This window comes from Astatotilapia calliptera, chromosome 12 (assembly GCF_964374335.1).
Source record: "Astatotilapia calliptera chromosome 12, fAstCal68.1, whole genome shotgun sequence".
In the NCBI taxonomy this organism is placed as follows: domain Eukaryota; kingdom Metazoa; phylum Chordata; class Actinopteri; order Cichliformes; family Cichlidae; genus Astatotilapia; species Astatotilapia calliptera.
Window position 1 is genome coordinate 39,151,974 of NC_137433.1, and position 27,838 is coordinate 39,179,811.

The 27,838-nt window shown below is 46.0% G+C and overlaps 1 protein-coding gene across 6 annotated transcripts in view; it reads left to right on the forward strand.

The window, feature by feature from the left end:
- LOC113033314 (dematin) overlaps window positions 1–23,470 on the forward strand; it is a 29,325-nt gene extending 5,855 nt beyond the window's left edge. For 2 of the 6 annotated variants that reach the window (XM_026186997.2, XM_026186998.2), the window contains exons 2-14: window positions 8,388–8,445; window positions 10,044–10,094; window positions 12,157–12,191; window positions 12,692–12,775; window positions 12,863–12,991; window positions 14,863–14,907; window positions 15,987–16,173; window positions 16,730–16,774; window positions 16,973–17,125; window positions 17,542–17,651; window positions 19,202–19,307; window positions 19,965–20,023; window positions 20,102–20,280. In XM_026186997.2, coding sequence (XP_026042782.2) covers window positions 12,180–12,191; window positions 12,692–12,775; window positions 12,863–12,991; window positions 14,863–14,907; window positions 15,987–16,173; window positions 16,730–16,774; window positions 16,973–17,125; window positions 17,542–17,651; window positions 19,202–19,307; window positions 19,965–20,023; window positions 20,102–20,164 — 993 coding nt within the window. In that variant the 5' untranslated portion in view covers window positions 8,388–8,445; window positions 10,044–10,094; window positions 12,157–12,179 and the 3' untranslated portion in view covers window positions 20,165–20,280. Of the gene's footprint in view, window positions 1–7,967; window positions 8,106–8,387; window positions 8,446–10,043; window positions 10,095–12,156; window positions 12,192–12,691; window positions 12,776–12,862; window positions 12,992–14,862; window positions 14,908–15,986; window positions 16,174–16,729; window positions 16,775–16,972; window positions 17,126–17,541; window positions 17,652–19,201; window positions 19,308–19,964; window positions 20,024–20,101; window positions 20,281–20,459; window positions 20,517–21,156; window positions 21,238–22,431 lie in introns of those variants that run through there. The other 4 variants (XM_080308961.1, XM_080308960.1, XM_026186999.2 and 1 more) reach the window with 4 other exon arrangements.
- Window positions 23,471–27,838: the final 4,368 nt, after the last annotated feature.

Sequence of the window (27,838 nt, forward strand, 5' to 3'; positions counted from 1 at the left end):
CACTAGGCAACAATTGGAGCATAATTGCTCAGTGGTGTCATTTGGTGAATGTCAGAGGTCACCTAATTATGAGATGCCACCTGTTGACAATCTTTCAGGTCCAGATGACCTGCAGTGTGACACACTGTGTACAACACAAACATTCAAACCTGCACCTCTGACTAACCAGCATACCTGTCGCCCTGACCTAGCGAAGAAGCGTCTGAAAAGTGAAAGGCCTTTTAGCTGTTCGCTGGGTTCTCCATATGTGAAGGCTCAAAACACACCTGGCTGTCGCTTTGGACACTATTTTGAGGGACTTGAGCCATCGACCCATCAAAAAGGTCAGATTTGGCAGGCTATGCCTAACCGTTATTATGGTGCATGGTAAGTGATATGTTTAAAAGTTGGGTAGGACATTCTGTGACAGACCACTGGTTTGTATTTATGGAGGGGCTGTTACGGCCCTAGCTGGGCCCCCTGATACTGCCCTTGTGTGGGCGTGGTGTTTTTCTCCGCCTCCTCCTCTCTTGCTCTTTTTTATACACATATATCCTGTCGCAGATTATTTGAATAACAAAGAAATTAAGACATAAGATTTGTATTATTTTATAATTGATTAAATTCAATATCTCAAACCAAGCACTGCATCTTTTTATGGGTTCTGCAAATATAAACAAAGCTTATATGCAGTGAATGTGTTTTTGCTATTACAACAATTATACAAACATATAAAGAACATTTAGCTTTTTTTCTCCCCCTCATAAACACAAAAACCCTCCAGTTTACATAAGGTGACTGGGTAACGTGAACAAAAAATCCCAGCCTCGGATGTGGTCGCTCTTCTCGGTCAGGAAAAGCTTCACAGAAGACTTCCACATCCTCCAATCAACATTATGGAATCCCAATAAAATAAACTGTTCTGAGCTCCCGCTCGGAGGTCGGCATTTTCTTCTTCTGGAGTCACCTTGATGACTCTTCTAGCTTTCATGTGGGGACGTAACACTGTGTTTCAGTCATACACGACCGTGTGTGCGCTGAGCGTGGCTGCTCGTGTGTGTCTCGTGCAGTTAACACATTCTCCTGCTGTCGTGGTTTTTGGGCTCTTGGTGGAAAATCATCTGCGTCTGTAAATCTTTCACATATCCAGAGGCGCACGCTAGTCTGTGGAGTCCTCAGAGGCGTCCCGTATGCTCGTAGAGTCCCTGAACGCCTCGCCGTGCTGCGTGGGCGCTCTTCTTCTCTATTTCTGGACACATGAGTCATCTTCACTCATGTTATACAACAGCAAGTTTGGGGCTTTGCTGCAGCGCGTACAGGAACCTGCTGGAGGTGCAGCTGTGAGCTAACGGCTGCGTTCGCTCTAATCTGAAGGTTTGTGTTGCAGCTTCAGCTCCTCCCCTGCGTCTGCCGCAGAGACGCTGGACGCCAGTCTGTTCAGTGATGGTGAGGAGTTTGATTCATTGTCTTCTCGTTGCTTCGCGGCGTGAGGCTGTCGCCTTGAGCGCAGACAAACACTGCAGAGCTGTCACTGTCAGCGCGCTGAGGTCTGAGGGAGCCTTCGATTTTCCAGAGATCTGATTGGTCAGCCGGCGGTGGTTTTGTACCTGCTGACCTCTGACCTCAGATCAGAGCAGGTTAGGTGTGCAGCATGACCCTGAACCTGTCACAGCAGATGGCCCCGCCCCTCCCTGAGCGTGCTCCAGTTTTTTGTTCCTACTCTCACCAAGTGCTCGCTCTCGGGAGCTCGTCTGATTGTCTCGTTGTATTACTGTGAAGCAGCAGCTTCCAGCTGTCACCCTCTGAGGGTCTGAGTCAGGGGGCGGGGCTTCTGACGCCTAACGTGACTTCAGGGACGTGTTGTGGTGTTCTGGGCTCCAGTTTAATCCTCGGGTTGTAAAAGTGCAGCCTGGTCCTTTAATACCACGACGGAGGCCTCGGCTCTTATCTGCGAGTGCAGCAGGGGGCCGAGGAGGCGACGGGGGGCTGTCGATGCTGTGAGGATGAGGCAGGGGGCGGAGCTGCAGGCCTTTAGGCTGCAGGAATTTTAAGTGTCGGCTGATATCCTGCAGCCGGGCGAGCTTCAGAACAACACGTTCAGAACGACCCCGACGCTTCACAGTGACCTGTTTTTATTCCACACAGCTGCAAATCAAACCTGTCACATGATCAAATAAAATATGGCTTCCTTAAAACAGCGAGAGAGAAGGACAGAAGGAACGAGTTAATGTTAAAGGAAAGGAAACTAGGACAGGAGGGATGGAAACAGGAAGCATGGAGAGGAAGGGAGATAAGCAAGGCAAGGGAAAAGAAAGGAAGGAGGTAGGAAATGGATAAAGGTGACAAAGAAGGAAATAAGAGAGTAGAGAGGGAAGGAAACAGTTAAAGAATCAAAGAAGGAGAGAGGGAACAGGGTGGAAAAAAGAGAATGGAAGGAAAGGTGGTAAGGAAAGAATGAGAGATATAACGAAGGAAACAGAAGTTTGGAAAGGAAATAGAAAACTTTAAGGAAGAGATTAAAAGGAAAGGAGGGAGGAAGGTAGCGAGAGAAGGAAGTGAGGAAAAAAGAGACACTAGCAAGGAAGCAAGGAAGGAAGGACAGAGCCTGCATAAAGACACACGAATAGATCTGACAGAAGAAGGGATGAAAGGAGGTGGTAGGGAATAAGTAAAGGATATGAAGCAAGGAAAGAAAGGGGACAAAAACAAAATGTTGGAGAAGGGAGAAAGGATGTAGGAAATAAAAAGGAAGCATGAATGGTAGAGATTTGGCAAAAAACAAGAAGATGAAATGAAGAAGGGAATAGGAAAGGGAGGGAGGAAGGAAGGATGAGTCTGGGTCTGTTCGGGGCAGAGTGTCAAATCTCCGCCTCAGAAACCTCACGAGGATCGGAGGCGAGACAGACGCTGGCGGGGCGCCGTAAAAACCAGCGTTTCCTGTTTGGTTTTATTAGTTTATCAGGAAAACGAATCCAAACTTTGACGTGAAGACGCAACAAAAACAGCTGATTTCATCTCTTCTTCTGCTGGAAATAAAGAAACGTTTAAACTTCCTGTCAGATCAAACACGCCACAGACACTGTGATGTCATCCGCATCGGCCAATGAGAGCAGCCGTTACATAAACGATGATAGGCTGGGTGTGGTCACGTCTCTGTGAGCGGAGATAAGACGCTGCCAACACACACACACACACACACAAGCCTGTTCAGCTATCTTAGTGAGGACCTTCATTGACAGCTTGCCATCCCCAGTGTGTGAATGACTGAATGTGTAAAGCGCTGTACAAATACAGGTTATTTACCATAATGCTTTCCCTAGCCCCTTACCCTAACCATTAAAAATGAATGCCCAACCATAAACCTGACCATGACTTAATTGTGACACTAAAACCACATTCTGAGCCTCAAAAAGGCTTCAAACTTGTGTCCTCACAAGTGACTGTTGGTTCTGGTTAGAGATGGCACGATACCACTTTTTTATGTCCGACACCAATATCATAAATTTGGATATCTGCCGCTGCCGATATGAATCCAATTTAGTGTGTTTTTTAATCAATAAAACTGTTTTTTTTTTAAATATCTTGCCACATTTTGTATAAGTTCAAACTCAAGTTAAAAAAAACACTAAAGCTATTCTGTTATACCTGCATGTAAAAAACACACTGCACCCAAAATATTTCATAGTTCAGCAAAACTGATCAATCTAATAAACTTAAACCTGCTCCATCCTCCCTATTCTGGTGTTTTAAAGAGTACTTAGCAGAAATATTAAACAACCTGACTAATAGGGTTGCAAACTCCCAGCAAAAAACTCCACCTCATGATGCTTAATCGACGTAATCAACTTTAATTTGATGCAGTGTGGAAAAATGCACAGAAATCAATTATTTTTCAAGAATAATTAAATAGATTCAACATCTTTCTTCTACAGAACTGCACAGATGGTACCTTCCCAAAGGAAAAAGTACTATAGCTTACTAGGGTATATTAGACTTAACAGTTACTATATACAGTAATGGACTTCTATACATCTGTTACACCCCGGCCTAGGCAACCGGGGTGCAACGCAGGAAAATAAAAATAAGGAAAATAAAACCACGAAGGCCCTCCACCAAAATCCCAAAACGAAGGTCTCTCAAACGAAAATATTAACAAACCCATTCACAACTATTTACAACAGACTATTTATTTACAACAAAAACACCAAACTATTTACAACACGGGGGGGAGATCGCGACCATGACACACTGAAACACAGGGTTTAAATACCTAGAGGGAGCAATCAGGAAAATGGACAACAAGAGGGAAACACAGCTGGGGCAACTCAGAACTGACGAGACAGGGAAACGTAAACTGAAAAGACTAAGATAACACAGACTTTCAAAGTAAAACAGGAAACACATAACAGTCACGCCAAAAACAACACACTGACAACACCGAAACGTAACAGTTCCCCCCACCCAAAAATCAAACATTTAACACCAAGTGAAAAGTTTGATCAAAAGCGGATGAAGGCTGGTGGAGGCTGGAGCGGTCCCACGGACCCTCCAGCAGACGACGGAGGCTGGAGCGGTCCCCCAGACCCTCCAGCGAAGACGGATGAAGTCTGGAGCGGTCCCACGGACCCTCCAGCGAAGGCAGACGAAGGCTGGAGTGGTGCCTCGGACCCTCCAGCGAAGACAAACGAAGACTGAAGCGGTGCCTCGGACCCTCCAGCGAAGGCGGACGAAGGCTGGAGCGGTGCCTCGGACCCTCCAGCGAAGGCGGACGAAGGCTGAAGCGGTCCCTCCAACAGACCCTCCAGCGAAGACGGACGAAGGCTGATGAAGGCTGGAGCGGTCCCACTGACCCTCCAGCAGACGACGAAGGCTGGAGCGGTCCCTCGGACCCTCCAGCGAAGGCGGATGAAGGCTGGAGCGGTCCCTCGGACCCTCCAGCGAAGACAAACGAAGGCTGACGAAGGCTGGAGCGGTCCCACTGACCCTCCAGCAGACGAAGGCCGGAGCGGTCCCTCGGACTCTCCAGTGAAGGCAGATGAAGGCTGGAGCGGTCCCCGGGCCCTCCAGCGAAGACAGACGGAGGCTGAAGCGGCCCTCGGACCCTCCAGCGATTGGACGAGCCCCCATATGTTACACCCCGGCCTAGGCAACCGGGGTGCAACGTAGAAAAACAAAAATAAGAAAAATAAAACCACGAAGGCCCTCCACCAAAATCCCAAAACGAAGGTCTCTCAAACGAAAATATTAACAAACCCATTCACAACTATTTACAACAGACTATTTATTTACAACAAAAACACCAAACTATTTACAACACGGGGGGGAGATCGCGACCATGACACACTGAAACACAGGGTTTAAATACCTAGAGGGAGCAATCAGGAAAATGGACAACAAGAGGGAAACACAGCTGGGGCAACTCAGAACTGACGAGACAGGGAAACGTAAACTGAAAAGACTAAGATAACACAGACTTTCAAAGTAAAACAGGAAACACATAACAGTCACGCCAAAAACAACACACTGACAACACCGAAACGTAACAACATCAGATTAAAACTTTGGGTGTAAGATTCAGATAAATATTAAATAATTAAAAGCTCGACATTTTAAATGAGAATAAGAAAGAAAAGTCTGTCTTTGTGCCCCCTTTTCCCTGTTAATGCCCTATCGGCCCCCCTGGCTAAACTTTGCTAGATCCGCCCCTGCACAGTTACCAGCCATCAGCTACGTAGATAAAGATCCTCGAGTAGAAAGTAATATTAAATACATTCTAACAACAGCTGATCAAGCTTAAACGTGCTGCTGTTGTTCAGCCGCTGGTTTCCTCTTTCTGCTGCAAAGTGGGCCAAAAACAATGAAGAGAGACGATCAGCTGATCATTGATCAGTTTCATGATTGAAGTAGCAGCAAGAAGAGGCAGTCGCTCCATATATCGGTTGTTAAGCTTTACGTGGGAATGCTTTACAAACATTCAGAGATGAACTTACACACTTGCTTTACTTCTCTCGGGGAAAACTTCCTCGGAGATGAAATGCTGGTTTGAGGCTACAAACACACACAGCCGCTCTATCACGTGAGCACACTGCTCCCACGTGCTACGGTTATGAGCCGAGTTACGCCGTGTCGCAAGTTTTGTGAGGTGTTTTTTTAGAGAGACCAGTCTGTGTATCAGGCTGTTTAACATGGGAGTCTATGGGACTGACTCGCTGCTGCCCCTGCTGCACGTCAGAGGAACTGCAGGTTTTGGTGCTTCAGTGTTGGTTTCATTCTTTAGCCCTGAAGTTGCTGCTCAGTCTCTGAATCCTCTTTAAACACGTCTTCTTCTCTGTTAGATGAGTTGGTGTATCTGCTGACGTTTAGAGTCCGACTTCTTTCACTGAGAGCTCAGTGGATGTTTGAGGACCGTGAAGCTGTGACTCGGCACTTTTCAGTGTCTGACCCACTTCCTGCATCACGACTCGACACGAGGAGGGTCGTCGGTGTGGCTCTGAAACTGCAGCTTTCGATTGGATTGTTTTGTGCACCAAATGCATGGGACTCTTCATGTGGTTCTTTTACACATTTATTTGTGTCATTGCCTTAAAAGTTCAGACAGGAAGTACTTCCTTTGAGTTGTTTGTAGTTGGTGGATGTGTTTGTTGTTTATTTCTGACTGCACAGCTCAAAATAAGCCTGCCAGTGGTCTTCTGTCTGAAACAAGCTGTTTTAGCTCCTCCCCCTTTAAGCCACATTTCTACTGATTGGCCACCACTCTCAAACAGATTTGAGCAGCAGGTGAGTGCATCACGTGCCTTCATAAGAATATGCTTTTCTTTAAGACCAACAACAGAAATGCAGGATTCTGATGGAGGAAGCCGGAGAACCAACGCAGAGTCCACAGTGTTGGATTCATACCTGTGTTCATGTTAAACACACGCATGTCAAACTGCAGCCTTCAGTGTCCACATATTTGTGGTCCTGGCTGTATGAACAGTCACTAACAGGTCATTGATAATTAGCATCACTGAGACGATCCTCTGCAGCTCTGGGCTTAAAAATGGCTCCAGTGACATAAAGAGATGCTGTAGAAACATTTATTCCATTAAATATTACAGACGCGCTTCTGTGCACTCGTTTCTTCTTTCTCGCGCTCTGCAGACGTTTAACGATTTGTCTGGAAATGAGAAACAAAGTCACCGGCTCGCTGACCTCAGCGGTCGTCTCTTCTTCTCTGACTCTTTGTGTTTGGATGTAAATTATTGGGCTGATTTCTCTGAGAGGGTCGTTAGTGCCGGTCACCGGCTTATTACAAACAAACTGGGCCCCGGAGAACAAGCGGTCCTCCGATGCACATCTAAACCTGCCATTTGTGCCGACAGCATCTTTTATGTGAGCCGGGTTGCTGCTCGGTGCTGCATTCACCTAAAAGTCCTCAGTAAGACAAGCAGAAGTTTTCCTACAGTCTGAATTCTTCTGTTGCCTCGTTGCTTCGAGGCGTCTCACAGCTCCGACGCCGCCACATTTAGCACCAGCTCACAGTCCTGCGGCGGCCCGCTCAGGTCGCTGATGTTGACGAGAGGACAGCTAACGTTCGTATCTGTGGATTAATGCGATTGTTTCGGTGTCAGTAACGAGTGTGACATCCTGGTGTGCCAGTCTCTGGTGCGAGCTGAGGAGCGTGTGCTCCCCTTCCTCTCGTCATGTTTTCCATCCAGATGAAGGGAAGTAAAGACAAACAGATGCAGGAGGCGGTTTTCTTGGACTCTCTGCAGGAACTTAGTTTAAGCTCTCAGGCAGAGCGGCCGGGTGGGGTTTACCTGAGGCCGTGACCCCTGCTGTGTCACGGTGGTCTGATGGTGGGCGGTCCGCGTTGGTGCAGCATCTCTTTGTTTCTCTCTCCCACATTTGTGCCAGACGATTGGACGGCCATGTGCGGTAACCTAGCAACCCCTAGATATCTCCCAGCATTCCTCTGAGTTATCTCCTGTGTGTCCCGGCAGACCTGCAGAGCAAAAGAAACTCCCCCTCAGCCCGCAGGAGGCTGCGTTCGCTGTCTGCACCCACGGTAGGACAGCAGGCCGTCTTCGAGGATTTCATTTCAAAGTTCATCACCTGCCCGCATCATCGCTTAGCAACGACACAACGTGAGTCTGAAAATAGATGCAGAGCCTCAGCATGAAGCTCCGCCTCTGCTCAGAGGTCCATTCAGATATTCGGAGGACTTTCCCCCGATGATGGGTCACACATGAACTGGCTGCATTTCTATTTTTAGCCCCTCACCTGCCGCCAGGCCTGCGCTCACCTGTCTGCTGCAAACACGTGAATCTGAAGGAGGCTGTCCGTCCTCGGAGCTCTCAGGCTCATTTGTGTCGTTCTCTCTTGTTTCTGCTGCTTCTTCTGAAATCACATCTTTGGTTTTGTTCCAGGAGACGCTGAGCTGATGGATTCGTGGTCCTGAGAAGGAAATCGGCAGAAATCGAACATGTAAGTTGATGTTTTTTAATAAAGATCTTTAAATTGTTGCTGGTCTGACGTGTCTGGCAGTTTATTACAGAGGTGATCCATCACAGTGATCAGCACGCACTGACTGAGCTGATACCTGACTCCTTCACCTTATTGATCACAGTATTGATCACCAGGAGTCCTAGACTGTAATTAAACTCTCTCCAGAGACACTGATCTCTTTCTTGCCTTGAATTTGCTTTTTAATAAATGAAGGTCAGAGAGTGAACAACAAGCAACAGCTTGGTTATCAAACTGCATCCAGCTTTGAATGGGAGCATCACACAGACTCAGATACCCTCTAAACACCAACATCCAATGAAAATCCTAGAATTTATGTCAAAGGAACCAGAGCTCCGCCTTCCTGGACGCTCTGTTAGCAGCCATATTATTGGTCACATGATGTCATTAAAAAGCTCCAAAAGGCTCCAACAGCACGAACACAGTCCACAGGTCCAGTTCAGGTGAAGCTAGCAGACAGCTAGCAGCTACAGCCACCTGTCAGCCAAAGAGGCCACGCCCCTAACTTTAAGCCTCAGTACGATTCAAACAGGTGAGTCAAACAGGTGTCACGAAGGAGGAAACTGTCCACAGAGACAAACAGTTTGTGTATCCAGCTGTAAACATGTTTGTTTCTGCTGTAAAGTTTTAACATGAGTATGGGACTGACTCACTGCCGCCCCTGCTGGATGCTGGAGGAACCGCAGGATTTGATGCTCCAGCGTTAGCTTCATTCAGGCCCAGAGGTCCCTGCCTGGTTTCACTCTGCTTATTCATCATCATCAGTGATACTGGACACCAGCAGAGATCAATACTGGGAGGGAGGATGGGTCAGAGATCGCCCTGTCTGAACAAAATCTGTGAATCCCATCATAGAGACACACGATACGTCTTTATTGATTCAGCTCAAAGTCTCGTTCACATCACAAACCTCCTTTCAACAGAGACCCAAGAGTGCAGCAGCACTGTAACAGGTATACAAATGATACATGTTGTAACGTGGAGACACAAATGTAGAGACAACAGCTGGATGGTCACACAGACCGTGACGTGGGCTTAAAACGGGCTTCAAATCCTCCATCGTCAACACTGCTGTGGATTATCCCAGGAACCAGGGCAGCGTCTGGAACAGCTCTTTGTACCTGATTCTGTTCTGACTTTAAACCCAACTTCAGCTGAGTTTAATGGGACAGAACAACAGCAGAGGATTTTCAACTCTGAAGGACAGAAGGGTAGAGGACGTGAAAACTTCCAGAAACTTCTTCAGAAATGATTTAGAAATGTGAAAGTCTGAATCATGTCTGACGTAACTGGTGACAAACTGAGTAAATGTTGACAAAAATGTCATTTTATAGTTTTGAAACTGCTGATAAAGATTAAGAATACTTATTTAAAACAAACTTTTTGTTATTATTCAATCCGAGAACTTCACGTGTTAATTTACAGATTTAGAAACGTATAAAAGTCTCACTGTTTAGTTTCCTGCTGCATCTGATTATATTGGTGAGAACCAGTAAAAAATAAAGTGTTAATATTATGATCATGAGTTTGTCCCAGCGACACCTCTGTTTGTGTTTCAGGTGCTGAAGAGACCCGAAGACGAACAGACATGATCCCTTTATCTCCCTGAGGTAACCACACACACACACACACACACACACACACACACACACACACACACACACACACACACACACACACACTCTGCTGGCTGACCGCTTGTTACCCAGGTTTCCTTGCTCATGTGTTTGTGTGTGTGTGACAAAGCTGTGGACTCTGGAATAATCCCTTTGTGTCCGTCAGCCACGTCAGACAATGCCGGACTGGAAACCCTGCAGCTGCTGCAGAGCGCTGAGTGTCAGTAATCTGACAGCACGCCGTCATTTAGAGCTCATTTCATTTGTGATCTCAGTGCAGAGGCCCTGGGTGTGGTCAGCCTGGCAGCTGTAGCACAGCGGTCTCCTGCACATGCTCTGTGAAGGCTGCTGTTAAACAGATAACGGCTGGTGAGCAGTGAGTCTGAATGGCTTTCAGAGCCATGTTTGTTTCTTTAGCGTCTTTTTCTGCATTTCCCTGATTTATAAGGCTTAATCATTAGATAATGAGCCCCTCTGCAGGTTTTCTGGAAATTGGGAGGTGTCTTGTTTTAGCCGGAGGATGAGGGATGCACCAAGGCCCAGGACAGGATAGAGAAGGATCCACAGGGTCACAAATAAGAAACGAGGTGTGAATCTCGTGCCCTCGTATGGTTTTTGTCTCACAGCCCTGACACGTGGAGGCGTTCCCCACGCCGGGGGTTATTGACCCTGTGCACGAGAAAATGCTAACTTCCTGGTTTGAGACCGGATGTGGGGTTGTACATTTCCGGTAGCTTTACTTTGCGGTCAATCGCTACTGCGAAGATATATCCTCCACAATCATGTCCAAAACTTGAAAATGGAAAGATGGCGTTAAGTTACAAAGAGCAGGAGGTGGGAACACTCACCGCTGCTGTGTCATAAAAAATCTAATGATCAGTTTAAAGAGTTTAGATCGATCAGTTGTTTACTTCACTCAACACAAGCTGAACTGCATCACTGCAGCAGAAGACACATCGTCCACATGCAGAAGCACATCTCTGTATAGTGACTGGTCTCATGATTCAAACAGGCAAATGTTCAGCATTCAAACTACAGGTGAAGAACAGTCAAACCAGATGTTTCCCGTTATGTTGATATCAGCTAGTCAAGTACACACCTACACAGCATATTAACAAACCCTGAAAACAGCCACACAAAATGAATGATTGTAATGGTTTCTATACATTAGTATGTAGGAAGGGTATGTTGTGACTTACCTTCAAAATTACAGCGGTCCCTCGCTATAACGCGCTTCACCTTTCACCTCGCTGTTTCAGATTTTTTAGTGCAAGTTTGCATGCTTTTTTTACGTCACATTGTGTCCTGCGTCCTGATCGCTGCAGACGATCTCCTCCGTCTCTCCTGTACAGTATAGAGTCGCTGCATCGATGCTAGCAGTGTGACTCTGCAGTGCAGCGCTGTATGTCCACGATGTCCACCAAACGTTTTGCATCGTCAAAAATAAAATCGGCTCCTTGATTTCACCTCTCGCTGGTTATTTTTAGAACATAACACCCGCGATAAACGAGGGACAGCTGAGAAATATAACATTTGAATCCTTTTCTCTTTTGCTCTGAGGCGCGGGGAAAATATCGACAAGTCGATGAACATCATTTACAGATATGTTGGGTAAATGCCCGAGACATCTATAGAAATGTAAATCGCCGCTTGATTCATTTGCTTAACTTGTTTTGGACCGTAAACCAGGCGCGAATAGGACACCGGAAACACAGCTCCCCACAGGAGTTTCCACACCGGAAGTAGCATATGCTAACGTGCACATAGTCAATCTACTGTTCGTGTCAGCGCGAGGCTCTGCTCAGTGTGGGCCTTTCTATCACAGACAGAAACACTGATGCACAGCAGCACACAGTAAAAGAACAAAAAAGGAGATTGTTGTCAGACTCATGTTTCATGTGTGGACCAGAGCAGCTGATACACGTGTTGATGTGAGAAAGGTTGGTGGAAAGTTTCCCATGATGCCTCACTCTTTCTGGCCTCTCCTGCTTTGTCATGCTGAAACGTCTGACTTGTTATTCTTTATTTAACATCATGTTTTGTGTGTCTCCTTCAGGAACTGACCAATCAGTAGTCAGGATGATGCCCAAGGTAAACCACACGTTTCTTTTGCTGATAGTTGTCGGGGGGGAGGGGGGGCGTGTTGTTGAGATGCTGCAGCGTGACGATGTTTCTGCTGAATGATCACGATGCTCAACAATAAAAACAAACAAGCGTTCTCCTGGTGGTTCAATAATGATGTTCCTCCACATGAGAAGCGTGTCAGCTCAAAGATGAGTCGATGTTTGGTGTTGAAGTCCAGAGGTGCACGAGGAGGCGATGCTGAAGGGAGGATTTACATCTGGGGTGGTTTTTAATTTAACAAATAAAGTCACAGAACAATTCCAGCTTGGAAATAATAAAGCTGACAGAAGAAGCAGAACAGTGAGGACGTTTCTCCTGCTCCTTTAGGAAGGAAAGGTTCAAGTTAGGCTCTGGGTAAGAGGCAGTAATAGTCCTCACAAAGACACAAGAACAAGCGTGTGTGTGTGTGTGTGTGTGTGTGTGTGTGTGTGTGTGTGTGTGTGTGTGTGTGTGTGTGTGTGTGTTAGCAGCAGCTGGCGCAGACGTCTCCGGGGAGTGTGTTGTCGCTCAGAGGCACCGGCGTCCCAGGATCCCCTGCTGCTGCCATCGTGGTGAGATAAACACACCGTGATCGCGCTCTCGTACCCTTCAGATTAATCTGGAGGTAATAATCTGTAATCCCCCCCCGCTCTCCCCAGGCCAGAGTGGAGGACGGGGTTATCGGCTATAAGGACTTGGCAGCCTTACCGAGAGACAAAGCCATCCTGGACATCGAGAGACCCGATCTGATGATCTACCAGCCGCACTACAGCTACAGTCCTCTGGAGGTGACGTCTCCCTCCGGTCATAGTTTAGAGATTCCTGCTGACAGCTACAGTGGTGCTCTCTGGACGTCCTGCCTGATGGGGGCGCTGTTTAGATGAGGCACCGTGTGGAGCTCTGGCCTGGAAACATGTTCTCTAATATTATCCTGTTTCAGCTGAAGAGGTGGAGCCGATAGCTCCAGTTTGTCATTATTAGCGTGTTCTAACGTCACTGCAACCAACCGCCACAGTCAGCTGCGTCTTCTGCACGCGTGCTGGAGTTATTGTTTCAAAGCAGGCGTTTAAATACAGTCAGATCTTAATATCATCCTGTAAAACTGAAGCACATCACTGATGCTGGATTTGTAAAACAAAACAAGACAAAATTATTTGTTGTTGTTTTTTGTCTTAATGATTATTTTAGCTGTTTAGCTTCATTCACTCCTTTTTAGTGAGGACTGTCTCGTGGGCGCCCCCTAGGTGAACTGCAGCCAGTGGGTCTGACGGGAGGAGACTCTGGAGTGGGCGGTGGTCGTATCATTGTTTAGTCATCGTGACTGTTTCTTCTTCACAGCTACAGATACTAAAGCTCAGATGTCCTTAGTGCATCTTTTGGTTGCTGGTTTGACTTTTCACAAGCAGCACGGCTCCGACATGCAGCTCAGAGACGACTGAGACGGATTAGAAGTCTTAATTCTGAATGAGCAGGCGTTTGTAGAAGCTATTATTTAACTTTGAGTTATTTAAATGGTGCAAATTTACTAAAAACTAAGTAAAGTGCAGATCCTGCTGGTTTCACTGTCCTTATAATGCAGCGTGTGATCAGATGTTTATGTGTAGCTAAATGCTACAGAAGCATTTAGCATCTACAGGGTCGGGCAGCTTGTAAAGTCCTGTTGTTCCATAGTTTCTTCTCGGTGCTTCCGGGACCTTTGTAGCTCAGCGCAGAGCCGGAGTCGTGGAAACCAGACGGCGTGGCAGCAGGTCGCTGCTCTGACAGTCGGCTGGTTAGCTCTGCGTCTGGCTGCAAACACGGACATCAATCTGCTGCTTAGAGAGCTGACAGCTCATGAAAACAGCTGAGCCCAGTGTGTGTGTGTGTGTGATTGTATTTTGTGGTGCAGATTGGGTCAGACAAAGAGAGATTGTGTGTCAGAATGCTTTTTGTGTTTTGTGTGCTGCACCTTCTTTCATCTGTTTTGTGGGGTTTTCGGTTGTTTTCCTGTTTTTGACTGTCCAGCACAGCGATCGGTGATTTCAGTCACAGTCTTGTGGTTACTGCAGACTGATGACTGAAACAAACAAAAGGCACTTTTTAAGCTCATGACACACGTTTGCTGCAGCTGTTGTCACAGCATTCAGACTGCACAGGTCTCCCCTGAAAAAGCTCCCGTTTGTTTTTAACAGCAGAGCCAGCCGAAGGAGGAGACTTCAACAAAGAGCTAAATGCTAAATGTTGATCATCTGCATATAAATGCACATTTACCTAAATGCGCCCCCTGCTGGGAGCCTTGTGGCCACTGTTTAAGTGCAAAGACTGAATTCTTTTAAGGAATCTGATTTCGGAGCTTCAGGTCTTCGTCTGCACTGCTGTCATCATCCAACTCTTTCTTTACTCTAAACAAATGCTTCTCTGATTTATGCTTCACATCACGTTACCGTGAAGCATTTCTGTGTCTGGATTTAATCGTTGGGTGTAAAGAACACTGCCACCTTCAGGTCAAAGTGTAAATTGCAATGTAATCCTCTAGAATTGACATTTGGTGCAATCGTTTAAAAAAAAGAAACGACTTCAGTGTCAGAAGCAGAGTTTGTGTTTGTGGAGCTTCGTCTTCATTCTCTGAATTTATTTTTAGCTTCGAGCGTTTCATCTATTTTTGCTTTTTTCTCCCCAGAGGTCCTTGTCTCCTCGCTCCATCTCTCCTCCTCCCTCCCCAGAGGTAAGACCCCCCCCCCCCCCATTCTTTCTTTACATATCATCATATAGTTTATATTAGTTTCTTCCTGTTTACACTCAGAGACCTCTGCAACAAAACAAGCACTAGTGATGAGGTCAAAGGTCAGATCAGAGCCCTACAATGAAAGTGAGATATGGAAATGCAGACAATATAGGGTCTCATGACAGAAGCAGATCTCAGATGCTTTGTGGGCGTGTGACTGTGATGGGTTGTTATTAGCACAACATCGTCCTGTTGTTGTCTCAGACCAGCTTCTGTGAAAGTGATCCTGACGCTGAAGCATCTCAACATTAATGTGGTTCTGTTGGCATGTTTAACGAGGTTGTAGTCAGGAACATAGTGGAACCTCAGAAATGATGATGTCAGCGAGGAGGTCGTATACATCCCAGCGGTCACTGAGAAGGTTTGATGCTTCTTTTACAGGTTTCAGCTTCTAAACAACCTTTCGAACAGTTTAGGGATGATGTGTGTGAAGTTCTTTGTTTGAGGCTTACGAGGCTGCAGTAATCGGTTCGGACGGCATCCTTCCAGGCATACTCAGATTACTTAGAGTCATATTTTGGGTAGCTCTTCTTCACACTGACTCTGTTGGTCATTTAGAGCATTGACGAGGGGCGTCCTAAGAGTCACTGCGTTTCTTTTAAGGCTGTAAAGTGTTAGTTCAAGGAATCCTCGAGGAGGTTGAAGTCATGTGAAGTAGTTTCTCATAAGTTATCTTTAAACGAGGCTCTAGTTATCAATCAGGAGATCCTAAAGGTCTCTTAGGTGCTTCTACTAACACTAAAAGAGGTTCTTTGGTTAATGAGGGACGACCGTGTCTTCAAGGTTTACTCTGTAAAGGTTCAAGAGGCCTCCAATTCTGATTGAGGACCATTAAGTAGTGGTAGTAATGGAGGAGGTCTTGCTTTGATGGTCGTATCGATGCAGTTGGCATCATGTCTTAGAAAGTCCTCATGGGGATGCCCTGCATGTTCATTAGAAGGTTCTGAGGAGGATCACCGGCTCTGCCTTCACATTTCCCCACCGACACGCTTTTAAAATACCGTCCTCTGTGTTTCCAGAATCTGTCCAAGGAGACAAGGGAGTGGCTCGAGAGCCGATCACCTGGAGGGTCCTCGCCTGGTTCCACCATCCCGAGCACCAGAACCCACAGCACACACACCCCGTCAACGCCAAACACACCAACCACACCCAACGCACACTCGTCTGGTACTGTGAAGAGCACCGTGCAGCATTTCCACAGGCCAGGTAAACACGAGCTTCCACAAGCCGGACTCACCCCACTGACTGTGGGGAACAGTACTGAAGGGTGCAGATGTAGCTCCATCAGCTAGGTTTTCACCCAGTTAGCAACAGCATCTCCATCAGGTGACTTATTTCTTCAAACACGTGTGTTTACCCTGTGGGAGGGGCTACAACGAGAAATTCAGAGATTCCCAGATGAGCTTCAGTGATTCGTCAGCACAGCATCCACGTCTGAGACGTGTTAGCCGCTAATGTCAGGACCAGAAAAGACAACTATTGGGATTATTAGTTGATTTGTGAGCAGTGAAACTGAATTAGAGTTTGTGCACACAGACCGCCTCCAGATGCTGATGACGTTTGGTCCACATCTGGAGTTCTCTATGTCCCACTGTGCTGACTAAGAGAGTCCAGTTTGCACCGTACATGCACCACCCAAGAAGTGCAACAAGTCCCAGATGTGCTGTCCTCTGGAGCTCATGTTCACCCTGTGAACCAGTAATTATTGTTTAGCAAGCAAAGAAGAGCACAGGTGTCACACATGTGATTTTATTGTTTTCAGAAAATGGTACCAACATCTACAAGAAGCCTCCCATCTACAAACAGGGTGAGTCACTGAGCTTCAAATCGATTTCAGAATAAAAGCTGCAATAAATGTATCGCTGAACATAATGAAAACAGAGTGAATGTGGGTCAGCTGCTGTCCTGTGAACAGCACGCCGCCTTTCACTGTGTTTAATCTGCTTTAACATGCACTGTGCATGTGTGTGTGTGTGTGTGTGTGTGTGTGTGTGTGCGTGCACAGATGTGTCGTCCTCTTCGGTCCCTCAGGGGAAACACATCGAGGATTTGATCATCGAGTCTTCAAAGTTTCCTGCAGCTCAGCCTCCAGACCCGAACCAGCCCTCCAAGATCGAGACCGACTACTGGCCCTGCCCCCCCTCGCTGGCCGTGATTGGTATGACCCAAACACACACACACACACACTCGTGCTTTCATATCTTAGTGAGGACATCTAAGTGACACGATGCTAGCCGCTCACTCTGGCCTAACTGTAACTCTGACACTTACACTTTGAGCCTCAAACATGCTTCAGACTCGTCAGCATTTAGTCCCCACAACTATAGTTGCATGGCAATTTCTGGTCCTCACAATGATGTTTAAACAAATGCATACATACACACACTCTGATCAATGAGACGCACCTTGTGCTACATTTACAGCTCATTACGAAAGTGGGATTTTCCAGGTTTTCATCTAAAAATCACGTCTGGCTTTAAATCCTGATTATTCCTGCTTCTTGTCACGTATTCGTCTCACCGTTCCCTTGGCTCCTCTCTTCTTCTCTCCTTTCCATAACTCCTCTCCTCTCAGCAGAAAAGGAATGGAAGAGGAAGGAGCAGAAAGTCGAGGAGGAGGAGGATGGAGAGCTGGATGATGAGCTGTGGGGACTCAGAAAGCTTCAGAAGCAAGAGCTGAACAAGGTGGGAGACCCGGAGCCAGCTGCAGGTGCAGATGAGCTGCAGCAGTTTGAAGTTGGTCAGGAATCACCAAAAATCACCTTCACTGTCAGAAAAGCAGGAAACAAGAAGCTGCTTTTAAAAACTCTGACAGTACGATGAATAAAGCATGAGGAGTGCTGCTGCGTCAGCTGCTGTTTGGTTGGTGGGAGACTGAAAACACTGACTTCATCATGGAGATCTGAATGTGTGCAGAGATAATCTGTGCACGGGTTAAACAGCTTTAAATGTGCTTTCACTGTCGTGTGTATCCTTTAGAGGCACGGCTCATTTCAAAATAAAAGCCACGTTTTTCCTGAAGAGCACTTCAGCTCCGTCAGAAACGTCTGTTTGCAGAATCGGCTGTGTCACTCTGCACGTCCCACAGACTGTATACAAAAGATGAACACGAGCCGTTGTTCTGGGCACTTTGCATTTTGCTGTCTAACGTTGGCTCCTCTTTCGCCTTTTTATAAACGAGATGTGACCACGAGAAGCTGGAGGGCGGAGTCAAACACAGAGACCCGCTACTCAGTCAAATCCTCGAATTTCTCCCAACAGCTGAGCTCAGTCTGCTGTGACCTCACAGCAGCCATGTTATTGGTCACATGATGTCATTAAAACACAGAGGTCCCGTTCAGGTGAAGCTTAGCAGACAGCTAGCAGCTACAGTCACCTGTGTCACCATTCACCTGTCAGTCAAACAGGCCACGCCCCTCAAACTTTAAGCTTTAATAGGATTTAAACAGGTGAGTAATAAACAGCTGTTATGAAGGAGGAAATCCCCCACAGAGACAGAAGAGTCGGTGTATCAGGCTGTGAGCATGTTTAACATGGGAGTCTCTGGGACACTGCGCCCCCTGCTGGACACCAGAGGAGCTGCAGCGTGATTCTTCAGACCTGGAGGTTGATGTTTGGTCCTCTTCAGCTCTTATCGCGTGTTAGCTCGATGCTGAAGGGTCTGCTTTGGTGGAAGGAAAACGATCCCTGCGTGAAACTGCTCGATGCATTTTTCATTATTATTGTCTTTCTCAGACATGTGCAGATGTTGGGAAGGTTACTTTTAAAATGTTTTCCACTACAGATTACAGATTACATGCCCCAAAATGTATTCTGTAACATATTCCGTTACGTTACTCAATGAGAGTAACGTATTCTGAATACTTTGGATTACGGGGCGATCGTGGCTCAAGAGCTGGCAGTTCCTCTTGTAATTGGAAGGTTGCCGGTTCGAGCCCCGGCTCAGACGGTCTCGGTCGTTGTGTCCTTGGGCGAGACACTTCACCCGTTGCCTACTGGTGGTGGTCAGGCCCGGTGGCGCCAGTGTCCGGCAGCCTCGCCTCTGTCAGTGCCCCAGGGTGGTTGTGGCTACAATGTAGCTGCCATCACCAGTGTGTGAATGACTGAATGTAGTGTAAAGTGCTTTAGGGTCCACAGGGATTAAGTAAAGCGCTATACAAACGCAGGCCATTTACTTAATATATTATTATGCTTTTTACAACTACAAGTCGTCTTCTGTTTCTGTCTCGTGTCAGATTCAGTCTAATCTGGGCAAAATCATCCTGAAGGAGGAGCTGGAGAAGTCTGCAGCGCCTCTGAGGAGGAAAACCCGCTCTTTACCAGAGCGCAGCCACAACGCCGGTACACACACACACACACACACACACACACACACACACTTGACATTTTTTGCGTTAGGTACAGATTTCAGAAAGAAAATACAAAAAATACAAATAAAACACAAAGAAATATAAAATAAGTAAGATAATACACAGTATGTGATTATGGGTTTGGTTGTGGAAAATATGCAAGACATAAACTTTATAGCTTAACATAACTATTCTACCACTACTTTGTGGAGACCAATAGTCACTCATGGTGACAAAGACGTCACAAAACCACAAAAATATCATTTAATACGAAGAAAATTTGCAAAGTCGAAGGAGTCTAAGCACTGTTAGTAAAAGTATCTGAACCTGAAATTCTTCTGATTTTATGAGCGTCACTTTTCAGAAAGTAAAGTGAACGAGGAAGTAAAATTTCTAAACAGCAAAACATTTTTAAAGTTTATCAGTTGTTGTAACTTTTGGTGCAAATTAAAAAACTGCAGTTTTAGTGTTTCAGGTTCAGATTTCAGTGAAGGCATCATGATGCATCGTGGAAACAGGAAGTGATGTCACCTGGTCACAGGTGACTGTCGTGACCTTTCAGAACAAAACATCTCCAGGTGGAAGGACTGATGCACATGTTGTGTAGCGTTTCCTTTCCCCCTCACAGCCCCTCCCCTCTGCTCTGCAGGGTCCAACGCCTCCAGGTCCGTGTATTTCCCAGCGCCCTCTAAGAGCGGCCTGTCCAGGGTGAGTATCCGCACACTCGCTGTGAGGTTTGACAACGAAGTCGAGTGAAGACAACAATCTGTTTGTGTTTGTTTGCAGCTGCGCTCGGCCGAGTTCAGCTCCTCGGAGAAACCTGCTGCAGGTACAAACGTCCGTCATTAAAGCTCAGGTTCAGGATTTTACAGGTGTAGTTGTACACCTGTAAAACTACACCTGTGAAGTATTTTAGCATTTTGTGCTGAAAATTGAACTTGTACATCAGCACAAAACGTCCATTCTCAGACTCGACTTTTTTCCTGCATCAGTGAACTCGTAACAGAAAATAATGAAACTGTTTGTGTCTCTTTGTGTCTCTGCAGGGCTTCAGGTACACTTTCCATTATTTTAACCTTGTTTGCAGAAACTCCTGATGAATAATTGGTGCCGGTGTTCATCATACTGTTTGTTTTTGTGTCAGAACGGGGACTCGAGGATGGACAGAGGGAACTCTCTCCCCAGCATGCTGGAGCACAAGGTACAGAAAGTAGAGCTGCCGAAGCTCTGCCAAGCTACTCTTGGATCTTTATGATGTCATAGAGGGTATCTCTGAGCGTCAGTGTGAGATAAAGAAGGATTATTATGAACTGTCACTTGTGCAAAGCTGCCCTTATAGAATAAGAATATGGAATGAGCAGGGCGGATGTATTAAACATGTCCTGTTTCCACATAACTCAGGCGCAGCAAGCAGATGGTAAAATGGCCTGCATTTGTATAGCGCTTTTCTAGTCCATAGGACCCCAAAGCGCTTTACACTACATTCAGTCATTCACCCATTCACACACACATTCACACACTGGCGATAGCAAGCTACATTGTAGCCACAGCTGCCCTGGGGCGCACTGACAGAGGCGAGGCTGCCGGACACTGGCACCACCGGGGCCCTCTGACCACCACCAGTAGGCAAACACGGGGTTAGTATCTTGCCCAAGGACATTTGGCATGCAGCCAGGATGCAGCCTGGGATCGAACCACCGACCTTCTGATTAGTGGCTGACCTGCTCTGACACCTGAGCTACAGCCACCCAGATAAATGTGTGAGGCTGTTTCGTCCCATCAGCGGGACACGAGGACAATGTGGTTCTCACGTCACGTCTCCTCTGCCTGTCTGCGTGCAGGTTTATCCCTACGAGGTGCTGGTGGTGACTCACAGAGGACGCAGCAAACTGCCCCCCGGTGTGGATCGGACACAGCTGGAGGTAAAAAAATGACAAACAAGACCAAGTCTCTGTCGGTACGACTCGAGCTGCTGAACCTGTTCTGATATCAAACCACATCGTTATCGATATCCGGTCTTTTAGTCTGCTGTCATCAGCTGTTTCCAGGTCCAAACTCCGCTTCAGGTCCCAAAGTCACACAAACACTGCAGCATCACTGAGAGTTAAAAACTGACTAAATCCTTTCATCATTAATAAAACGATCAGCGTTGCTGCTTTACCAGGTGTAACAAAGTTTAACATCCAGGCATCCATGAAAGCAGGAAGTTAGCTCGCTAGCTTCCAGCTAAACATGATATAGCATGTTCTGACTGAGAGATTTCTGAAAAATTCAAACGTACAGCTCTGCTATCACTTCCAACATAAATGAAGACAGAAAACTAAACAGCAGTGATGTTTGTAGTTGGGCTAGTTGGTATATAATGATGTGCTACGTGATCGCTAGCTACACAGCTATGTTAGCATAACATTAGCACAGTGAAGCTGGAGGATGAACGCTAACACTTTTCCACTCGATAAAAGTTAACGTGAAGGTTCGTGATGGTTAGAGACAAATACAGTCGCAAGGCAGGATGCTGTAAACGGACCAAACTTCAGTCAGGAGAACAACTGAGATAATCCATCCACAATACGAGGTTAGTCATTCATATACTGCTGCAGGGGCTGTAGTTACAGCAGAAGGGTTTAAACACTGAGCTTTAAAATGATTAGCGGCAATAAAAACTGAGAGAAGCCGACAGTGATCACTGACTGTTTCAGATTAAATAGAACAAGATACAAAACATGTTAAAAACACAACAGCCTTCATAAACTCAGAGTAGCTCGGACCAAAGCAGGGTTCATACGTCATCACTTAAAGACCGGACAGAGTCATCCAGGGTCCAGGGCGGGCCGTCACATCTCAGAAAATTCTGTTTTATATAATTAAACATTTATTGAAATTGACTGAGCGAGAACGTTTCTTCCTAAATATTCTCAGATGATCGACCGCTGGCTGTTTAGGACCACAACGCTAGAATCATATTTAATATTTGGCAGCTTCGTTAATAAACTCTTTGATGCTCGACGACCTTGGGTTGTTTTAGACGCAGCGTGGGGTCGGTGCAGGGTGAAAAATGACAAGTGCCTTCTTTGTTCCCGCTCTCTCTCTGATTGTGGCTGTCTCTCGCCCTGCAGAGGCACCTCTCTCAGGAGGAGTTCTTCAGTGTTTTCGGGATGTCCATCGAGCAGTTCGATCGCCTCTCCCTCTGGAAGAGGAACGACCTGAAAAAAAAGGTCTGTCTCTTCTGAAGCTGCTCGCCTCACAGTCCCACGCTTCCAGCCGGCGGGACGCGGAACCAAACGGACTCCGAGCGCCATCATCAGCCGACACCCTCACTTCAGTTTTTAGACACCTCAGGAGGCTTCAGGTTTGCAGAGAAACATGAGTGCTGCACACATTAACGTCACCGTTTATCTGCAAAACGTTAGCGATGAAGGACGGAGCGAGCACAAATAATACATCACAGAACGAGGACGAGTCTGCGGTCTGTGGCGGTTCGTGATGGGTCAGCGCTCTCACAAGACCCTCTGAACCCCTGCATCCCAGCCACAGTCGGACAACCGGCCAACATTCCTGCTGACTCCGAGCCAGCTCCTGGACTGACGAACAAACCTGTTGCAATCTTTATACGAAGAATTAATCCTATTGGCTTAGCCAGCTATGATGTCATAGTGACAGCACTTCTTTCCAGCATCAAAGAGAAAAACAAGCAGACGGTTTTATCGCAGTCGCTCGACTTCAGTCATGACAGACTGAACGCCCTCCTTAAACCTGCGGCCGGCGCACAAACTAACCCAGCGTGGTTTAGTTGATGATGTCAGCATGTCGTTTAATCACAACAAAATATAAAAACCATCTTTAGACAATTTTATTTGACCTTAAAAAACAAAAAGTGGAAGACATTAAATAATAATATAAAAGCTCAGCTTGACCTGAGTTCATAAACAAACACAGTGACTGATTTTACTGCCCATCATATGAGAACATGAGGCTAAAAAGTACTAAGAAGCTGCTAATTAAAGACCATAAGCTGACTAAAAGGAACAAGTCATTTCTGCCTCAAGTGGCGATTACAGGAACTGCAGTTTTCTGTCAACCAAAGAGGCCACGCCCCTAATAATACAAACTTTGAAACTTTAATGAGTTTCTTAAAGTAATAGAAACACCCAACCCGACCCCCAGTACAGCTGACAGTCGCCTCACAGCTGGGGAGCTCTTACTGACTGAGTTTGGGGACAGACTATCCAATCAGGAGCCCCCTTTAAGCTCAAAGGGTGGTCCCTTTCTTCTCCTCTCGTTGGCTCCGGTTGCTTCGAAGCTCGTTCATCATGCGTTGATCCACAGCCTCCGCTGGCTGCGATGAAACCGTCTCCTCCCAGTTTTTTTCTTTCTAGTTCAGCAGAAGCCACTGCCACACACACACACACACACACACACACACACACACACACACACACACACACACACACACACACACACACACACACACACGTTTTCATATCTTAGTGAGGACATCTAATTGACATAATGCTAACCATCAGAAATGAATGCCTAACTGTGACCCTGACACTAAACACCACCTTTAAACTCGGGGACGGGCACTTTGTCCCCATAAAGGCTGTTGACCTCCACAAGTATAGTTACATGCTGGTTTTGTCCTCACAAAGATGTCTAAACAGGTGTACACACACACACACACTTCTGAGAGATGTTTGCAGTGCAGGCTGAGCTCTGACGGCTCTGGTTCCTCCAATCAGCGTCTGCGAGTGTTGCTTAGTGACCAAATGATGTGCAGCTATTTTTTAACCTACATAAAGAAAGTGGCATGTTTGTTATTAATGGAGTCTAACTAAAAATGAAATGATAGATCCTGAATGTTGACGAGAACACGGCGGGCGAGTTCAGCTCTTCTGTACGTGTGACGTCATCACTCTTTGTTAAATATATGTAATGAAACATCCACCAGCTGCACTGAATATCAGCATGTTTCACAGCTGTAGGTGGTTAAACCCGCGCGGGCTGGACTCAGGACCGGACGTAACGGTGGTATACAAATCATTTTTAATGTGTTGGTAAATCAAGGCCAGCAGGTCTGAAAAGGAGAGGGGATTTCCTCCCTCCACGAGGTGCAATCACAAAGTTCTGCAACAAATAAAAATCAAACGTGTTTCTGGATTCGTACGATGACTACGTACGATGGTGATGACTCTGTCTTAAACCACAACTCAGAGACCAAACGCAGCATCCCTGTCGCTGTGTGCTAGCACAGCGTGCCAGCCGCTGACTGTTGCATTGAAGAAAAGTTGATTTGTGTTTGTTTCACAGCTTAGAGCGCCAGAGGCCTGAGGGTCAGACTTCAGAGCAGGACGTCCAATGAGCAGAGGTGGGCGTGGTTAGACAGCGCCTCGATGCGGTCACAGGTGGGCGTGGGAACATAGACCCGGTGATAACTCGGGAGCTTCACGCTTGCCGACAGGTGCATCAGGTCCCCTCCACCCGTGTCCGCTGAGAGCCGCCACCTGAGACTCGGACGGGTTTGATTTTTGTTGTTGGAAAACTTGTGATTGCAGCTCGTTCACATCAGCAACACGAGCTCGTCATTAAATCAGGACTTTATGAAGCTGCTGCTCGTCTGCTGTTAGCGTCCATCAGAGTCTTTTTACTGATCTTCAGTTTCACATAGTTTGAACTGAGCTCGCTGGGCTCTGGGAGGTTTCTGACTAATTTTTGCAAAACAGTCTTTTATTCTTAAAGCTTTAAGGCCTTCTTCCTTTAATAAAGTAACAATAATAATAATAATAATAATAATTCTAAGCATGTAAAAACGAGGCGTTCGCGTCTCAGCTCGTTCGTTCCTTCAAGTCCGAGTTCAGTAGCTCCGCCCTGCGTGAGGTTTAAGCTCAGATCACTCTCACTGCATCAGTTTTAAAAAGAAATCACCACCGCCACTTCCTGCATCACCCGCCATCACGTCTGCCTCGCTGCTTCCTGTATCTGTGGATCAATAAAATAAAAGACTGAGGATAAAACAGATGGAGAAGTGAGACGTGTCAGAGCGAGCATCGGTCACTTTATGATTTCCTCTTTTCTTTCTTTAACTTTTCTTTTGTCTGGATGATTCTGACGCCGTTCACCCAGACGCGCTCTGATTGGTTTGTGTAGTTAGAAACAGGAAGTGATTGCTGTGACGACACATGATTGTTCCATGTTTTTCTTTTTTGCACATTGAAGTGTTTTTTCTGTTTTTCTTGAGTTCTTTAGACTCGCAGGGCGGCTTCAGCGCCCGTCAGCGTCTCTGCTCGTTCACCTGCTGCGTGCGTGATGTCAGGATGATGATGTCATATGTTATTCTAGCTTTCTTTGAAACACGCTGGTAGTTACGGGTTTGAGTTTCTCTTCTTTGGACTCGTGTTTCTCACCTCACGGCGAGCAGAACGACCTGAAGAATTACAATAACCCAAAAAACTATTTAACATATTTTTATCCTTGTTTTTCTTTGGACTCATTATGAGAGTCAGACGCGTGTTGGGAATTGTACCTCCGGCAGTTTGAGAAATACGAGCCCAGAGGTCAGAGGTCAGACTCGCTGACGAGCAGCCGCCCTGCTGCTGTACATACTGAACCACTGAATGACTTCATGCTAGTTGCTGTTGTTTTCTTCTGTGGATGCAGCTGCTGTAACAGATGAATGGTGACGTGAGTGATTAACCAGGAGTTACAATAAAGAGCATTTCTATTTGGAGAAAAAACTCTGCTTCACTGGCTTCACGTCGTCTTTGCACTGCAAACGTTTCTTTAAGACAAAAACATCTGAGTGTGTTAAACGAGCAGCGAGTCAGCCGCACTTGATTAGCGTGCCAGGTAAGCACTATTTAACTGGTAGGCAGTCCAGTAGAGCCCAGTAGAGTGTGAAAACAGATGGGACAAGATGCATGTCGTGCCTTTTGTGTACTTGACTCCTCTCCTTGTGTCCTCGTCTCTCCACCAAAGATGCAGAGGAGGAGCCTCATTTGAACGCGATGCCAGTTAAATAGACGTTTGGCACAACTGGATCATAAACGAGCACTGGGAGAGTGGCTCGCTTCACAAAGGAAGATGAAAGTACAATATTAGAGAAGTACAAAGAGTTTAATCACATAAATGAGAGTGAGAGCAGCACAGCTGCTGCAGAGGTCGTGTGTGGGAGGAAATATCAGCTTACAGACGGTCTCAGTAACTCAGTGAAATAACAAGTTTGCTCCTGTTGCTCCGAGATTGAAAGGATTTCCTAAATCACATGTACATAAAAAATACTGTTCTACCATCAGAAGAAGAGATAATTACACTCTGTCGATATGCCACAAAAGTGTTCCTGTGACTTTTTGTACAAACAAATGATTTTACAGGTCAGTGTGGACGTTCACCTGAGAACAGCAAAGACGTGTTGTGGTTATAGACAGGAAGCCGTTATTACACTGTGCTGCTCAGTACATGCTGAAAACTGTTATTTAATTAAACCATAAAATAAATGTGCTATTAAAAAATTAAAACATCAGTGTGACCTTAAAAACTATCGCTGGATAATAAAACACATTCATACACTGAGTGGAAACGATCCACACGAAACCATAAAAGTACAAAAGTAAATTCAGACATTTGGATGTGAAAATATTTCTTTGTAGCGACGATTTTAGCGCCCCCTCTGGTCACAAGTGGTCACTGTTCATTGCTGTGGTTTTTATTCTACTTGAAGCTGAGTTTTGGTGCCTGTCTCTTTAAGGCCCCCCTCCCTAAACGCCCACTTTCATCTGATTAGCCGTTTCTGGAAGCCTGTGGAGGGGCAGCTTATTGCATCTACGTGTCTTCCCTTTTTTTTGATACGGAAGGTTTGTAAATTTACTAAAAAATAGTAAATAAGCATGAACACAGTATTATTAGCTAGCTGTTAGGTTTTTTGTAGCTTTTTAGCTTTACTAAAAAATATCACTTCCTGTTGTTTTTTTTTTTTTAATGTAATGGTTTGGTTGGTTTAATGATCCAGGAACTGGCCTCCCAGCCCAGTGTTCATTCAGTGGTGCTGGTTTCAGTCATTATGCAAATGTCTTGTTTATAAGGTAGAAACCTGCAGTCAGCTGAGACTGAAGGAGTCACCTGATGATGACGAAACGTTTCTCCCACTGAAAACGTCCAGATGAACAGAATCAACCTTTTGGGGCTTTAAATGTAAACTTTTGAAATGGACGTGAAACAGTGAAATTAGTGACAGAGGTTTCCCTGAATTCTGTTCATCAGCTGCTGTTTATTGAAACTTTCACAGCTCAGTAAGTCTCTGTTTAGCATGTTAGCTAGCTAAAATACCAACATTAGCACTGAACACAGTATTATTATCTAGCTGTTAGCTTTTCAGCTTTATTTAAAAAGATTATTTCCTGTTGTTGGTTGGAAATGTAAACTTTTAAAATGGGCACGAACGAGAGATCAGCTAAGAGATCGACAGCAGCGAACGCAGCACTCATGACCAGCTTCATGTCGGGCAATAAGGTTTTTCTTGGTTTTTTTTAT